Below are 18,302 nucleotides of genomic sequence, written 5' to 3' on the forward strand. Positions count from 1 at the left end.
TGTCACAGACCTCAGGGCAGCTGGAAATTTCTCACTTTTTTAAACACTTTTTTTAAAATCCTTCCCCACTAAACTAATTATTCTGGAGTCCTTTGTGCTCTTACACAAATTCTGCCTGAGTGTCTTATTTACTGCTCGCTCTAATTGTTGTTAGGTAGCGTGACCTGTTTCAAACAACTCAGGAGCTTTTATTTAGCAGATTTTCTCTCTGCTAAGCTCCTTTTTGATCCATTAAAAGAGCCATTCCATCCTCAGCCTGCCCAGCCATTGAAATATTGTTTCAGAACAGCATTTCTTCAGATCAAACGTGACACTGTCAGCTCCTGAGTGGGTACAAACCCCTCTTAGTGGCTAAATGAGAGAGATGGGAATTATCAAGGTCTCAATTCATCATGAAGAATACAGGGATGAAAAATCTGAGGCATGACCAAACTTCAGTGGAAAAGCTGCAACCAGAATCCACAGGGGCTAAGACAGAGCTTTCAAAGCTTCTCCCCTTTGCTATTCTGTATTTTACTGACTGTTTTTTCCTGTGTATTTACCTACATTGAAGCTTTTGGGGCTGGAGATTGTCTTTTTCAATTTTTTTGCTTTATGCCACTTCTGCATTTTAATTTGCACCGAAGAGCTTTTAGGTACAACTGCAGTAAAAGTAACAGGTCATCAATATTTGATGGAGAGAAAGACACTGAGGTGGCTTGTTATGAATTATTATTCAGGTGCCCAATTTATGAACATTTGCTGATTCACACTGGAATCTCTTTGGATGCTGTTTGATGAACACCATATGTTACCCAGCCACTCGATTGCATCCCCTGTTTTATCACCAGCAGTTCTTCTGCTGGTTGGTGCAAGCTGATGGGAAGAAAAGCATCATTAATGCAAAAAATATTGCAGAGGCAGAAGGGGAATACTTGGAAATGTTTCTTCATGTTCAGAGCTGCCTTTGGAACAGTCATAGGTGTGTGAGGAGAGGACCCAGGGCTCCTGTGTGGATGCACAGCTGTGACACCAGCTCAGTCCATGGGATCACAGAATCATGGAATATCCTCAGTGGGAAGGGACCCACAAGAATCAGAAGAATTGCCCCAGGTGCCAAGATCCAGCTCCTGACCTGAACAGACACCCCAAATCCCACCCTATCCATCCCTGGGAGGGTTTTGCAGACTCCCCTGGAGTTCTGGCAGCCTCTGTGCCCATTCCCTTGGGAGCCTGGGCAGTGCCAGCACCCTCTGGGGGAAGAACCTTCCCCTAAAATCCAACCTAACCCTCCCCTGGCACAACTTCATTCACCCTTCCTTATCCAAACAACACCACTCAGCTGACACATCTCTGTGTTGAGGAGGGGCCTTTGCTTCCTCCCATTTTGCTCTGTTCCTGTTCAATATGATGGATTATTAAACCTGAACTTATTTCCTCTCTGTACCACAAGTGGCAAACCCAGAGCTGCTGCAGCACCTGGTGATTATTGCCAAGGAAACAAAGATTTTTCACTCAAGCCTAAATCCCTTCCCCTCCCAGCTGCACACCCCAGTGACAGCAGCACCACGGGGACATCTCTGCTTGTCCTGGTCCTAAATCCACCCTGCCCTGCTCAGGAGCAGATCTTTGTGCAGGGAAAGCTCAGATGAGGGTGGGACGTGTGGAATTAGGGGGATATAAGCCAGAAGATCACCAGAAATCCAAGTTTAGTGCTTCTCCTTCCCAGCTGAGCCGCTGGGAGGGTGTAACAGGATCAGGACAAGGTCTGATGTGTGTTCCACTTGCAGTTACAAATGTATAAATGCCAGAATGGGAAACAGAAACACACTGTGATGGGGTTTTTTTTTTGTGTGTTTAATGGTTCTGATGCTGCTGCCAGCTCCAACTTCTGCTCTTGTGATTGTTCATTTCCTTTAATAATTCAGTACATCACCCAATCTTATGTTGTTAGTAATAAATATTAAATACCCAAGCTGTGATGCATGAATTAGATATTTTCTATTTTATGAAAGGAGCCTTGTATTAGAGTTAAATGTCAATTAAATGAGGGATATAAAAAATGATGCAGTGCTGCTGTGAGTGAATGGAGCCTGGCTTCCTGTGGAGTTGTGGCTTACACTGAATTTTTTTGAGTAAGGAAATGTGGCATTTGGGTGCAGATCCTCTGATGCCTGTTGAGGGCTGAGCTTAGTGGCAAGAGGAGGTGCACACAGGGACCCTGACCCCATTTTTATGAAACTTCCAGGACTTTCATGTCTTAAATTTCTTCTAAGCTCACAAAAAAATTGTTCAAGTTCCACATTTACCAGGTGGATGTTGAAGAAGTGGGGGAAAAACCCCAAAATATTACAGAATAATATTTTCTGTGCTAAAGTTCATTGCTACTTCAGCTATGATTTGAAAATCCTCTATTTTAGATATGTGTTCTGTAGAAAATCCCCAAAATCCTGAAGTCTTGCCCTTGTATGTGACAGCAGAAGGGTGCCAGGCACAGTGACAGCTTATCCCAGGAATCCTTGTCCTGATTTACATCCCAAAGCATCTCAATAACATGAAAAAATAAAATATGAACAAGCTTAAAAAATAATTTTGTCCATAAAACCCAGGAGTGGTCCTGAAATTACCATTAAATGAAATTTCCCCAATTCTCTGCAAACAACTCAGTGATTCCAGGGTGCTTTGAGGGCCCTGTGAGACAGTGATGGATTTAATTTGGCTCCTTGGCTTGTGAGGTGGCATTTGAGCATCTCAGCCAGTCTGATAATATCTTTTAATAATCCTGACAGAACTCCACGGGCAGCTGGGCTCACACACAACCTTAGCTTGGCTTAGGAGCACTGGGATCCATAAAAAAAATTCCAAAAAACAACAAAACCATGGTAAAATAGAACACAAGTTAGTAGCAAGTTGAGTCTTTTGACTTTTTCTTGAGATTCCAGATTTTGCTGTAAAAAGTTACCTGGAAAAGTGAATGACCAACCCCAGTTTGCCAGTAAAATATTCCTAATATAGAAATTAAAAAAGCAGAAGAGGTGAAAATTGGTTAACACAGATTCAGCTTGCTGTAGAAGAGAAAAATCATAATGGAAACGTTTAAATATTAAAAGTAGCACTGCTTCTGTTACTATTCTTCTGCCAGAGGTCTTTTTTATTTCTATTTTTCTATTGTTGCCCAGGAAAGTTGTGGATTCTCCTTCCCTGGAAGTGTCCAAGGCCAGGCTGGACAGAGCTTGGGACACCCTGGGATGGTGCAAGGTGTCCCTGTCCATGGCAGGGGTGGGATGAGCCTTAAGATCCATCCAACCCAAGCCACTCTGGGATTCTCTGATTCCATTTTGTTTGTTTTTCCCCAGGGTGGTGTTCCTGGAGGATGGCAGCCTCAGGATCTCCAACATCTCCAAGCTGGATGCTGGGGTTTACACCTGTGTAGCCACAAACCAGTTTGGAACTGCCAGGAACTCAGGGAACCTGATTGTGAAAGGTATTTCAGTATTTCCTTCTTTTGTGGACTGAGATGAGCTTTAAAAACCCTTCCGCCCCAAGATTCTCTGATTTTGTGACTATTTTATTTTAATATGCTCCTTTTCAGCAGAATCAGAATGGTTGCTGCAGCCTGCAGTGTGACCTCCTCCTTAACTTTGCATCTGGCCAAAATCTTTTCAATATTCACCTTCTGACAGAGCAATTAGCACTGATACAGCTCAAAGTGTGACCTGAGATGGGGCTGCAGCACAGCCAGCAAAAAAACCACCAAGAACTTCAGGGTTTCAGCAGCTCTGACTGCATCAAGGTTCTCCCCCTTTCACATGTTCCATACGTTGTGGCAATGTGGGAAAATCCCATTAAAACATGAAAAAAACCTCCTATTTTGTTTGGCATTTATGAAGTTTATTAAAACACCAAGTAACAACATGGTATAAAAATGATCTTGTTTGCAGGGAACATTTGTTTTTGTTTCCCCTCTGGAGAAGTTTGGGCTGTTCAATTATAGGCCTCATTGCTTCAGCATTATTTTCAACTGAAATGTCAGAACTTGGGAAAGCATAGCTAATGTGCAAATTAAGTTTATTGCTGCTCATTGAGTTGTTTATTCTTTGTGGGAGAAGTCTTTATTACACCTCCAGCACTCACATCTCCCCTCTTTTCTCCTCTGGAATGGGATTTGCCATATAATGCATGTTTGCTGTTGCTAAGCAAGATAGATGGATAAGGCAGAACCAAGAGCTTTTAAGAAGCTTTTAAAAGTATTTGAGATGGAAGTTTTGAAGACAAGCCCATAAAAGAAGTAAAAAATATCACCCAAGTGAACATTCTGCATTAGTGGGGATGAGGAGGATACAACAAGAGGTGCAAGAGGATGGGAATACCATAATAAATTCATTTATTTTTGTTATCACTACTAAAAAACACACCTCATGCCCAAAGCTAGTGTAACTCCCCAAAGGACAGTTTTCAAGATTTATTTGGTGGAGGTAAACAGCTTCAGGCCAATAATAAAGGAGATTTCTTGTGATAACAGCAGTGCCCAAGGCCAGGTTGGACAGGGCTTGGAGCAGCCTGGGGCAGTGGGAGGTGTCCTTGCCATGGCAGGAGTGGCACTGGATGGGATTTAAGGTCCTTTCCAACCCAAACCTTTCCAGAATTCTGTGATCTAAGAATCACCTAAATTCTGGAGTTAAGCTGTGATGAGCATTGAACTAACCCAGCTCGTGCACATTTCCTTCTCCTCCTCTCACATTATTTTCAGATCATATTAATATTGTTGAAGTGATTCTGCTCTCATTTTCTACATGTGTCTAAATTCTCACCACTTTATAACACTTGCATGCACAAAAGCTTTATTCAAGGGAATTGCTTACAACAAAGTGGTTGTTATCTCTAATCTGTCTGCCAGTCATATCAACAAAAGTGAAACCATATAAACCCATTTCTTTCCCCTTCAGCGAGCTGATACTTCCCTTCCTAAGAGCTGCCAAGTTTGGGTCTCGATGTAATGGGTTAAAAATGATCAAATAAATAATTTTCCTGCCTGGGAACATCTTTGAAGCTGTAACTTGAGTAGTGCTGTGGAGTAAAGTACCACTGGCATTAATACAGATTAAGGATGTTGTCTAAAGTAAGTGGAGATGAGAAGCAATTTTGCTTTTGCTGCAGTTTTTGGCCAGGAGAATTCTTCAAGTTTGGAGAACCATGAGCACATTTTTAAGAGAAGTCTGTACATTTTGACTGAAATAATAATTATTGATTATGGGCTTTATGAAGTAGTATAATTTAGGGCGTTCCTAATATAAATATAAACTAATTTAGGGTGTTCCTCTCACATCTGCTCACTCTCAGGCACGCAAAGTGATCGTGGTACTGCCATAGGAGTGTTCTAAAATCATCTCTATATTAGAGACAATTCCCTTTATCACAGAACATTTGGGTCAATTTGAAATCACTTCCCGAATGGTACAAACCTCCTTCAATAACTTCTATTTTTATAAGCACTTTAATTAAAAAGATGTAATTTTTTTTTGTCTCCTCAGAAAGGACGGTGATCACTATCCCCCCCTCTGACACAGATGCAACAGTTGGAGAGAGCATTGTCCTGCCATGCCAGGTGTCCCACGACCCCTCCCTGGACGTGGGGTTCTCGTGGTCGTTCAATGGCCAGAGGATTGATTTGAGCAGAGGAATCCATCACTTTGAAAGGATTGGAAGAGTGAGTTTCCCAAACTCCTTAATGAAACTCTTTGCCACAGTCTTTACACGACACGAATGTTTATCATAATTCCTCCCTCGCTGTTTATATGCCTGGCAAATCACTGTTTCTTTACAAGGGCTGCAAACATTTATTTTTCTTCCCTAAATTTCATAAAGGCGCTTGAGTTATTTGTGAAGCCATAATAAAAATGTCCCCATGAAAGAAACTGATGATAGCTATGAATATTTTAATTTAAAAGCTGAATTTTGTATTAATATTGAGCAATTTATAAAAATGCCCAGTATGGAAAGCATGTTGTGAGTGATTAGTTTACTTTTTTACTTTTTTTGGTATCTCTCCAGGAATCTGCTGGGGATTTGATGATAAGAAATATTCAGCTGCATCATTCTGGGAAATATGTGTGCATGGTGCAAACTTCTTTAGACAGTCAATCTGCAACAGCCGATATAATTGTGAGAGGTATGTCTGTAAGGGAGACACACATATCTTCTAGAGGAATTAGGAAATCTTAACATCAGCTGTTGTTTAGATGATTCCTAGGACGTCAATTCCACATTTCAATAGTGAAATGTTCTCTTTCTTTTAATCTTGGCCCCAAAATTGTGGCCAGCATGATCCTGCTGTTCAGCCAACCCAGGGGAACCTCTGCAGTTCTGCCCTGGTGTCTTTGGCAAAAATTTTGGGCCACACAGATTGGAGGGAAATCCTCTAATTTCAGCAGTGTTGTTATTTCCTTCAGGCATCTCTGGGTCACTGTGCAGGCTGGGAAAATCAAAATACCTCATTCCTTTCCCCTATTTGGACATAATATGAAATATTATTTTCTAACTGAGCTTATTATCGCCAGCAGTGAGGAAATGCTGTCATGGGAGCAGGTCTGTAAACCCTAGGAGAAATATTCCTTCTGAACCTCAGTTTTGATTGAATTCAGTAGGAATTCTCAGACTGTTCAATGGTTCAACAGAAGACAACACTGGGTGCCTTTCTTTGTCAGACACAAAAAAGAAATCATTCCTTTGTTTGTAGTTTTCATGTTAGTGACATCAAGACATTAATTTTCTTGACTCATAAAAATGTAATCCAGGCATGGAGCTATCATTTAGGGATTGTGCAGCTTTTATGACACTGCAGCTTCATGAATAATTCCTCTGACTTGAGAAAATAAGAGTTGCCCAACCCATTCCAGCGGTGAATCTTCTCTTCCCAATACCTTCCTCTTAAAATGCTGATCGTGTCAGGCCCTCCAGGTCCACCAGAAGATGTTAAAGTTGAACATGTTTCTAGCACAACTGCTGGGTTATCCTGGAAGCCTGGAGCAGATAACAACAGCCCAGTGCAGATCTACAGTGTCCAGACCAGGACTCCCTTCTCGGTGGGATGGCAGGCGGTGGCCACAGGTGAGCAATTTGGGACTTGACTTGGAATTTTTATTTAGCATGTACCATTAATTGCCTCAAAAACCCATTGTTGGTGTCATGTTTGCCTTCAGCTCCCGAGGTCATTAATGGCAGGACTCACAAGGCCACCGTGGTGGATTTAAGCCCCTGGGTTGAGTACGAGTTCCGCGTGGTCGCCAGCAACAGCGTTGGGATCGGGGAGCCCAGCAGGCCATCGGCTCTCCTGAAAACCAAAGCAGCAGGTAAGGGCCTGCTTTCTGCCAGGCTTTTCCAGCTCTCAACTGTGGGAATTTCACTGCAGCAGAGCCAGTCATTCCTACAGGGTTATTTACCCAATTCCATGGGCAGGGATACAATGTGTTCCACAAGAACCTGTTACTGGAGAGACTTGGAGCAGCCTGGGAGTGATGCCTCAGGTTTAGCTTTTCTATTTTTCACATTCTGTGCTGCTTTAGTGTGTGGGTCTGAGCTTCACATTAAGGGATGGTGAGCTCTCTGCACAGAGCAGGGAGAAAAAACAATTCCTGCTCCAGCTGAGGACCAAGGACAAAATATCCAGATCTCAACAGCAACAAACAACGTGGGCTGAAGAGAGAAAAACAAGCAGGATGGGACTGCAGGGGCTGCAGCTGGGATTGGACACTGAACTCCAATATGCAAATGGAGCAGAGCTGATCAAAGTGAGCCTGGTTGTGACTGGTTGTGCATTTTGTGACCATTTGGGTTCATCCTGGGTGTAGCCCTGGCTGGGCTCTGGTGCTGCCCAAGGTGGATCCATGGAGGAGATCCTTGGAATGAATCCCTGCTTTATTCTGTAACTCTGCCCAGCCTCTGTTCTAGGGCAGCCTGCACAAGGCATCAGGACAGTGGAAGGTGGTAGGACTGGATGGGCTTTAAGGTCCCTTCCAACCCAGACCATCCTGGCATTCCATGATAAATGCTGGAGTTGGCCTATGTTCCTCCCTTTGACGTGTCCCGACCAACCTTTAGCTCAAGGAATTGGGCAGAACAATTTTTTGTTCTCCCAATTAAATCCAAGTTTTTACCCAGCTCAGGGACTTGCACATGAAATGATAACTCCAATCTCTGAGTGTCCCTTGGCTGCAGAGATGTTTGATACCATGATGTTTGAGCATCAGGAGGAGCAGGATAATTTTAACTCTGGATATTGAAGGAAAAAAATGACAGCATCCAAAGCCCAGTGAAACCAACAGCTTCTACTGACTCCAGAGTGGAATCCTTTCTGTCTGTCTGTCTGACCTTTACTCATTTATCTTCTGGGACTTGGCACCTCAGGGGAAGCTGCCTCATTCTTGGGTGACCAACACTGTCAGTTCTTTGACCTGCTCAGTTTTGTACAATTTATTTGCAGCCCAAACCTTTGGTTTGTTTTATGTTCCTCCCATCCCCCTGCTTGTCATCTGTCTCCCACCTATAAAATCAGTGTGTTATGGGATGGAAAGCAGTAAAATGGAAGCAGGTTTTACAATCCACTTTCTCTTCTCTGTTTATCTCATTTGCCAAGCTCCAGAGTTTGGCAAGCTGCATTTCAGGACAGAACTCAAAATGCAGCGTTGTACATTATACAGAAGAAAACATATTTCTTTTAGAATGTGGAATCCACTTTTTTCTGGGAATAGAATCCCGGAATGGTTTGGATTGGTAGGGACCTTAAAGACCATCTAGTTCCAACCCCAGCACCTTCCAGAGGAGGTCAGATTTTAAAATTTCCCAGCAGAGTATCTCAAATGAATATTCTCCATAATATGATTGATCACAAAGACCAAATTAATCTTGAGAAGGTTTTTGTTGCTGTTCCCACCGTGGGGCTGTGTAAAGTGGGATATTCAAAACTAGACAGGCAGTGAAAGCTTTCATCTTTTAAAGCTTTTATTTATTTATTTATTAGAAGGATTCACAAGACTGGGGCAACGAGGAGAAAGAAACAATAAAATTATTGTTATTTATCGTGGCAATAACAGAAGGAAGATTATTTCTGTACAGTGTAGCTCTGTCTGAAGTTTAACAAAAGAGACAGAAAGTCTCACTTCAGGTTTTAGCTGCTTAACTCCTTCACTGCTGTAAATCCCTGTCTCCAAATGTTGTCATGCAGTGGGACAATATCAGCTTCCTTACTTTTTTAATCAGAATAGGAACCTGAAATCAGCAGGGCAGTGTGGACAGTAAATACATGGCCAGGAAAGGGTGAATTTGAGCTCTGCTGTTGTAATAACTTTTTTGCCAGCTAAAATCTGAGCATTAGTAGATTTGTGAATGCAAATGAGCCACTGTTCATTTCATTAAAATGGAGCTGAGAATTAATTGAGCCTCTGTTGGTGCACTCAGCTGTAAATTTTCATCTGTTTCTCAACTCTGACCCAGTTGAGGCTCTGCTGAGCCGCAGCACAAAATTCTCCCCATGCAAATGCAGCAAGTACCAAACACATTTAACACATGAGCTAATTGAGCATCACTTGGTTCATGAAACAGTGAAACACCAGGCTTGAAAGTTTGTTTTCCTTTTTCCATGCAGTTCTTGTCAGTCTGAGATTGTTTGCCTCTGGTGTGCCCAGAGACATTGATTGTGAGTGACAAAAATGAACAGCTCTGTGAAACCCTCCAGAAGAACTCAGGCTGTTTGCTCTTAGATCACTCTTAAGGCTGCACAGCAAAATTATTCTGAAATTCCTCCCATTTCTAGAGGATGAAATCAGATATTTATTTATACATAGACTAGAATCCGGAAATTATATATAATTCATATATTTAATTACATATAAATTATATTATGGGCTGGCATCAGTTTCTGTGAACTTTAAGCACTGTTGCTTTTATTGCCACCTTGGAGCTAGGTTAATGCATTTGTCAATGGGAAGGACAAGTAGATATGGCAAAACTTGCCCAAAGTCTCTGAAAAAAAAAGGCTTCTGAGATGGAAATATCCCTCCTATCTCTCACCCTGCACATCAGCTTTTCAGAAAGTGAGAGCTGAATGAAGACAATGACAAAACAATCCTGAAATTTCTGAAGACAGGGTTTGGAGATGGCACTACCAAATGTCCTGTAGGGGGTTCCTGTCTCTGCCCCTTCCAGGGATGTCCTCTTCTCCTACACTTCTCCAGCAGCTGAAAAAGAACATGACATCATGGAACCATAGAATGGTTTGGGTTGGAAGGGAATTTAAAGAAGAAATAAAAAGCAAGAAGCAGGAAATGCTGATATTGTCTTTGCCTCTCCAACACGAGCCCCTTCAGCCTCAACAAAGCTCCCTGATCTCAGTCCTCCACCTCTGGTGCCCCACACCTGTGGAATGCTGGAGAAATCCAATTCTCATCAACCAACTCTTGGACATTTACAGTCTTGGGAGAAGGAGAAAAGCAACTTGTGTGAATTTGTTAAGAAAAACATACAACCAATTAAAAAATTAATATATTGCTCCAACAACATGTTTACTGAACAAATGCATAATTAGTAAATCAGTAGTGTTGCAGCTACAGTCTGAATGGAACATCATTTTGCCAATTAGTTGATGAGGCATAATAATGTCAGATACTTGATGCTCCCAGTTCTTTAATTAATTTTTTGAACCAGGGTACTCATGTATCAAATTCATCTATGGCTTCAGCCTTAGAAAACATGTAAACATCATCTCAGTTTATTTTAAATGGGCTGCTGTGCAATGTAATCCCTGTTCCACTGTTGAGAGGAATGGCTGCAGGTGAGGTAGGAAATGCTCTGCTCATTCCCTTGGAAAGGCCTCCAGGATCACTGAGTCCAAACTTTGGCTGGCCACAGCTTTGTCCAGAGCTGGACACAGCACTCGAGCTGTGGCCTCAGCAGTGCCCAGTGCAGAGGGACAATCACTGTCCTGGCTGCTGATCCAGGCCAGGTGACCTTGGCCTTCCTCCTCACCTGGGCTCACCTGGCCTCATCTTCAGCTGCTGTCACCAGCACACCCAGATCCTTTTGTGCTGGGCCACTTTCCAGCCACTCTTCCCTCATCCTGGAGTGCTCCATGGGGCTGTTGTGACCCAGGAGCAGGACCCTGCACTTCACCTTTGTAGGAATGTAGGAGAGTGTCCCCTAATGACAGAGTGGCAAAGCTAGCCTTTGTCCCCCAAAAAAGGAAAGAAGCCCAGAAGTTTCTCCCAATGATCAGGTGAAAAGCCACCTTATAAGACCCCAGAGACTTCCCTAAAACCTTGGGGTCACCTAATTGGATAGAAGCCAAAAAGTCCCACCTGGGCCATAAGGTAGAAAAAGAGGAGGACAAAATAACTAAACTGCTTTTGTGAAGGTGCTTCTACCAGGGGCAAACCACTGTACCTGGCTCGGATTTTCTGTTTGTTATTTTGCCTTTTATTAAAACTTTTTGTTTCTAACACTGCAGCAGAAGCCATCCTGCTCATTATTTGCCTCCAAAGGTAATAGCTAAGCTATCCTTGGGTGTATTAGGTTCCCTTTTGAAGGCTCATAAAACCCTGGCCCGACAAAACAGAACCTAAAACACCTTGTTGAGCCTCACACTGCTGGCCCCAGCCCATGGATCAGCCTGCCCAGATCTCTCTGCAGAGCCCTCCAGCAGCTCCAAACTGGTGCCAGCTCTGGATTTCCTGAGGTCCAGATCAGCCATAAAGATATTAAAGAGGGCTGGCCCCAGGACTGAGCCTTGGGGGACCAGCTGCAAACACCAACTCCTTTTCTTCTCCAGTTCCTGTGGTGGCACCCACGAACATCGGCGGAGGAGGAGGGAGCCGCTCCGAGCTGGTCATCACATGGGAGGTAATTCTGAGCTCAGCCAACCCCAACGGGGATAAATCTGTGGGTGAAACCACAGCCCTGCTGAAATCCAAAGGCTTTTGGTCACCGGCTTTGGTCGAGCCTGGATTTCACCCTGGATGTGGAGAGCAAACAGCCTGTAAGATATACAGCAAGTTTTCTGTGTTGTAGGGAACAATTTGTAAAAATAAACAGTTTAAGAGGCGTGTTGTAAAGATGTTTAGAAGTCTGCATAACCCTCTTATCTCCATTGTACAGGAGGTGCTTAACACACTAATCTGCTTGGCCATTTTCTGCATTTACATTTTTCCTACTTTTGTTTACATGTTTTCCATTCTGGAACACTGTGCTGACAAGACATATCCTATTATGCGTTAAAGGAGATGAGCCCTTTAATTCTGCAGCACTCCAGCGAGAGCAGAGAATACACATTTCCAGAGCAGTTAATGCCAGACAAGTTGCAAAGGGTGAGTGCAGGTCATTTCAGAGAGTAGAAAGTGAGTGCTGTGGGAAGGATCCTCCTTTTCCAGCCTCCCAGCAGCTTCCCACAGGCACTGGGATGAAGGCAGGCAGCCTCTGGCAAAGCCTGGGAAGTGATGGGGTAGCTGCTTGGTCAAAGAGTGAAAAATCAGATCAAAAGAAATTTTAAAAAATCCCCACTAGATAAATAACACCGCTGATGTTTTCCCCTCCCTGTGCTGCAAACAGAGTGAAATTCCACGTTCCTTGAACTAAGTTTTCCTCCATCTGCACCTTTCACTCTTTTGTTTCATTTTCTCCTCTTTGGGAGCAGAAGAACATGAAAATCGAAAACAACCTGAGAGATCTCAATCAAATTATCCTGTTGGACTCCATAGTGTGTCCCGAAAAACAATCAGAAGAAATCCTAATTATGGCCAGCAAACAACACTGAACACGACTCTGCGGCTTTCTGTGATGAACTCACTAAATGTCTTGATTAAATCTGAGGTCACAGAAGCCTCAAAAACAAATTAAATGCTCTAGAAAGTAGTTTGAACTCCTATAAATCCTCAGTGAGGCATCATCCCTCACATTTAACTCTCTCAGGGCTGGAAAAGAGATGGAAAGGGGAATACTGGGTGTTTGTACAACACTAAAGGAAAAGCACGTGTTATAAATGCCAGGGCAGGCTTATTATCATTATTTTTATTATTTGAATTAGAAGGAATTAATGATAAAAATAGCATAAGTTCCTTGAAGTCTTCTGAGGTTCTTCCAGATTTTCCCCTATCATCTCACACTGTTTGTGCTCCCAAGAGTTTGCAGGAGAAGAGGTTGGAGCCAGGACTCAGGTCCTGACCCTTTTTCTGTCTTTTTGCACCATTTTCCATGCCTGCTTTTCCATGCCCCTTCCTTTGATGCAAGCCTGTGAAATAAATGCAGCTTTACTGAGAAACACTTCCTTCTTCCATTTAATCCTGATTTTATTTCATAAATGTCCTCTTGCTTTGAGAATATGGAAGTATTTTTATCCCATGAAAAACCAAACTTCATGCTGGACACGATGTTGCTGTAATTGCCTTTTCAGTTTGAGCCTTTCATACGTATCTTGACATGAGATTTTATTAATAGAAACATTAATTTTGCCATGTTGACTTGCAGGAACATTTCTGTTCTGAGAAGTTAAATAAGAATATGTTCATGCACTTGAGGCTTTTTCCTTGCTGAAAAAAAAACACATCAGTACTGTACTCAGAGGCAGGCAATTATACAACTGACACACATTTCTTTGTATACATTTGTTCCTTCCCAACTCTTTTTTTCCTTTAAAATAATTTATTTAAAATTAGCATTCCTATGCCCCTTTGGGAAAGAAAAAAATCTACAATCTACAACTTGTACTGAGTGAAACGCTTTTAAATTTGCAACCTTCATGCCTGAAAGAGACAACTCTAATGGAGCTGATCAGATCTTTTGTTTCTAAATTGATTGCCCCGATAGATTTATTATTTTGATTTTTATTTCAATATTACATTGACGGATGGGGCAAACATTATTATCTTCTCCAAGGCACAGCCAGCTAAATCAATATCGCTAAAATACAATCAGGGAATGAAGATTCAATTAAAACTGTGGATACATGCAAACCTTCATTGACTGCTTTGTCACCACAGCCAGTGTCAGAAGAGCTCCAGAACGGGGAAGGTTTTGGCTACGTCGTCATGTTCCGTCCCCTTGGCTCAACAACCTGGACCAAAGCTGTGGTGGCCTCGGTGGAATCCAGCAAATACGTTTATAGGAACGACAGCATCACACCCCTCTCTCCTTTCGAGGTCAAAGTTGGTGTCTACAACAACGAGGGAGAAGGGACCCTGAGCTCCATTTCCATCATCTACTCAGGAGAGGATGGTAACACGAGTTACTCCTAGTGGTAATGGGTGTGTAGCAGCAATAGGTGACAGATGTGACCAGGCAGATCTCACATGGTTTTTAAGGACCCTGCTCAAACCTGCTCGTTGGATGTTTATAACTGACATGAGGCAGGAGATGGGAATCTGAAATAAAAATAGCAAGGGGTATATTTTCAGAATGATTTTCAGTAGAGGGCCTGTTTCAACTTATTTGTCCCCAAGGTGCTCCTGCTGAGTGTGGTGAGAAAACTGGGAGGCACTTAAAAGTGTGCTCTCAGTGGGTCTGGTTCCTCAGACCATGCAGTGTGGCTGATCTCTGAAAATCTGCTCCAGCAGATGGGGAATGGACGATTCTGAGAACAGGTTTTGCTGACATCCCACCATAAGTGGAGAACAAAGCTCGTGGTTCCACCAGGGGCTCTTCCTGCTTCTCCCCCCAGCATCTCCTCCCCTTGCACTGTCCCTGTGGTCACACCATGTCCCAGCAGCTGTGTTTTCCCTGTCCCAGAGCCACAAATGGCCCCGGCGGGCGCCTCGGCGCTGAGCGTGTCGGCGGCGGCGGTGGAGGTGTCCTGGCTGCCCATCCCCTGGAACCGGCACACGGGCAGGGTGCTGGGCTACGAGGTGAGGGGCTGGGCCACGGGGTGGTTCTGACACCTTGAAATTGTCCCTTTCCTGTCCAGAATCCTTTTGGCCTTCTGGTTCCTCCTGCAATGAACAAACTGCTGCTTCCAAGTCAGCAGAGCGTGGAGCTCTTCCCCTGGCTCTCATTAGCAGCAGCCCACATGAGATGATCAGGAGGATTTACAGCCCAGAACTGCTGCTCTGTCCCAGACTTCCCGTGCTCAGATTTGGGGACAGGCACACGTGGCACTGCTGACAGAGCAGGGCAGGATAAATTTACTCCAGCACTACCAGAGCTTGTGCTGTGGTGCACTGAAAGGCTTTTAACTTCTCCCTCCTCTTAATAAAATCATTTAGGCTGGAAAAGACCTTTAAGACCATCAGCTCCAACCATTAGCTCAAACATTTGAAGAGGGCAGTGGAGGAGTCCCCATCCCTGCAGGGATTTAAAAGCCATGTGGGTGTGGCATTGGGGACGTGGTTTAGTGTTGGCCTTGGCATTGCTGAGTTAATGGTTGGACTTAAAGATATTTTCCACCCTAAATGATTCTGTAATTTTAGGATTAAGTAATGTCAGATATCATTCCTGGTCATTTTGCTTGCATAGTGAAGCTTTTTTTTTTTAATTTGTAGATAAGAGGAAAACAAGTCAAAACCACTTTAAATTCTGTGCTATCATTGCAATGTATAAATGAAGGTAATAAGAGTCATGTACAGTCCACAAACCTTCTAACTCACTGAAAAAAAAAGCAGATCTAAAGAGGTGTCACTGACTCAAAACTAGAGCCAGGATAGAAAATAATTAAAAACCTGTTAGATGATTGAGATAAATGCTCTTTTGTATCTCTTAAGGTTTTCTTTCATTGTATTCAACCATAAAACCAACAAAGCTTTTATCGTTCCTTACTTTATCAAAGGTTTCCTTCTGGACATCTGTAAATTTAAGGATTTCATTTAGTTCCTTAATTGGGATTCAGTCTCTGAAATGTTATTGCTTCTCTATAAATATTCATGCCAGGGTTTGCATCCTGCTAGATTGGAGTACAAAAAAAAATCCTGTATTCCTCGAAATCTTCCTTGTCAGCATGTCTGCTTCCCAGCCAAGCCTCTAATTGCTGGAACACAATGAATTGCCTGTTCTTTGTTCTCACTTTTTAGGTTTTATACTGGATAGATGATCCCAAGGAAAGCACAGCTGGGAAGGTCAGAGTCAGTGGGAATGTGACAGCCAAAAACATCACGGGCCTGAGAGCTAACACGGTGTATTTCGCGACAGTCCGAGCCTACAACACTGCTGGGACAGGGCCCTCCAGCACCCCGGTGAACGTCACCACCAAAAAATCCCGTGAGTATTGGATTTGGTACAAGGATCCCAAATTGGATTTGGTACAAGGGTCCCAAATTTGGTACAAGGGTCCCCAAATTCCCAGGGACAGGCACATTCCAACTCCCCGTGACCCATCGCTGCCAAACGCTTCAACAGCAAGGAAAACTAAATCCCCAATTTCTTCATAAGTCAGACAAAAAAATCTGACTGGGAAACGTCCTCTGGTCCTAAATCAGTGCCCACGAGGATGGATTTCTGTTTGCCTTGGAAGAGCAGCTCCCTTGCTTTCAGGGATTCCAGAGATCACAGCCAATAAAGGAGGGATGTCCCACAGGTCAGACAAGAGATTTTGGGGTGAAGCTGTGTTGGTTTGGGGGCTCTAAAGGAAGCTGTTGAAGGCACCAAATACAGAGGGGTTTTGAGACCTCTGAACTTTGCACTGCAGAGCCAGCATAATGGATACATTGATATAAATGCAAGTTTTGGGTTGTTTTTTTTTTTAAATTAGTACTAAAAGTAAAGCCCTCTGCTGTTTTGTTTTCCTTGGAATCTATTTTCCCAGTAAATTATTGATCGGCCCTTTAGCATAAAAGGGAAATATTTCTCCTGAGTTTCACCAATTTTCTTCTTTTCTATATGCTGTTCCATGCCATTACTCCAAGTCAAGATAGGAACAACTTGTAGAATGAGTTAATTGATTTTTTAATTGCCACAAAACCAATATTTATTGCAAATAAAAAGAATCAAAAATAAAGCCAGAGAAGGGCTCAAACAGGACCCATCCCTGGAATTGTCTAAGACCAGGTTGGATGAGGCTTGGAGAAACCTGGGATGGTGGAATGTGTCTGTGACCACAGCAGGGGATTGAATGAAATGAAATTTAAGTGCTATTCCAACCAAACCATTCTGTGATTCCATTACTTTCATCACAGTCCATTTTTAAACAGAAAATAGATTCATCTCTGGGAATTCTTCCCTCTATTCCTATGTGCATCTGAATGAAAGACAAGTTAAAGACATGGCAGTCAAATGACAAAACATAGAAGGAATAAATTTGCTTTTGTTTTACATCTACTTTATCTTCTGTCAAATTCAGGATTGTGCTAATGGTTCATTTAAAAATTAAAGTCAAAATAACCTTTTTAATATTTAAATATATAGATTAAATTTTCAAGCTCTGTCTGTGGAAGATGCAAGCACTTGCAATAAGAGAAGAGACAATATGTCAAGAGAGTATAAACAATGTGCATCTGGAGCAGGAGATGGAGCTCCAAAGTAATAGCTCTGTCTTCCTGCTCAGCATCCAGCATTCCTGCAGCCTTCTGCTCATCCCATTATTGCAGGGGCTCAGCAGAGCTGAAATGATCCTTCTGCCAAAGAGGTGCAATTCTGATTGAAGTGTTCTTCTCCGGGATCGATGTAAGGTCTAAGGTGACATCCTGGTTTCAGTTCAAAGTACTTAGGGAAGTGGAATTGAGGTCCTCAAACCGGGACATGGCTCCATAAAGAGCTGTACTCTTCTGGTTTTTTAATTATATGGCATGAATTGCAGAAATTCCTCTTCCTCCTCCTCTTCCTCTTTCCTCTTTCCCCTTCCTTTTCCTTCCCCATTTCTTTTTCTATTCAACTTCCATTTTCTCTTCCCCTTCCTTTTCCTTTTCCTCTCCCTTTTATTTTTTCATCTTCCTCTTCTTTTTCCCTTACAAATAGATACATATACCAGATACCATACATGATATGAAATATATCAATATTACATATAGACACTGGAAATACTTGCATGGATAAACATCAACACAGTACAGCAACAAAGCCAAGTGTTACCTAAACCATGACAATAACATCAGCACCTCAATAAACTTAAGAAGATATTTGGGATTTCTATTATTCTTGACAGCATTGATGACAAGAAATTAATTGAGGAAATAATCTGCCAGTCTTAGACCTGGAACTGCTTGGTTTTGCTAGCAGATATTCCTGTGGATTTGGGAAAGTGCTCTTACCTCTTATTCTGGTTTCTGGCTGGAAAAATCCCAGATAATTTTGTTGTGCAAATCCTCCTGTGGTGCTTTTTCAGCCCGAAGATCATGAATTAAGATAGCTTTAAGTTTCTA

General features: G+C 42.6%; 1 protein-coding gene across 4 annotated transcripts in view; it reads left to right on the forward strand.

Annotated features, from left to right (window-relative positions):
- CNTN6 (contactin 6) overlaps positions 1-18,302 on the forward strand; it is a 124,547-nt gene that overhangs the window by 102,753 nt on the left and 3,492 nt on the right. For all 4 annotated transcript variants that reach the window (XM_064433113.1, XM_064433112.1, XM_064433114.1 and 1 more), the window contains 9 exons: positions 3,336-3,463; positions 5,511-5,686; positions 6,031-6,148; positions 6,928-7,086; positions 7,179-7,328; positions 11,798-11,868; positions 14,001-14,235; positions 14,746-14,861; positions 16,020-16,206. In XM_064433113.1, the coding sequence (XP_064289183.1) occupies positions 3,336-3,463; positions 5,511-5,686; positions 6,031-6,148; positions 6,928-7,086; positions 7,179-7,328; positions 11,798-11,868; positions 14,001-14,235; positions 14,746-14,861; positions 16,020-16,206 (1,340 nt within the window). The remainder of the gene's footprint in view (positions 1-3,335; positions 3,464-5,510; positions 5,687-6,030; positions 6,149-6,927; positions 7,087-7,178; positions 7,329-11,797; positions 11,869-14,000; positions 14,236-14,745; positions 14,862-16,019; positions 16,207-18,302) is intronic.

The sequence above is a fragment of the Passer domesticus genome, chromosome 9 (assembly GCF_036417665.1).
Source record: "Passer domesticus isolate bPasDom1 chromosome 9, bPasDom1.hap1, whole genome shotgun sequence".
NCBI lineage: Eukaryota > Metazoa > Chordata > Aves > Passeriformes > Passeridae > Passer > Passer domesticus.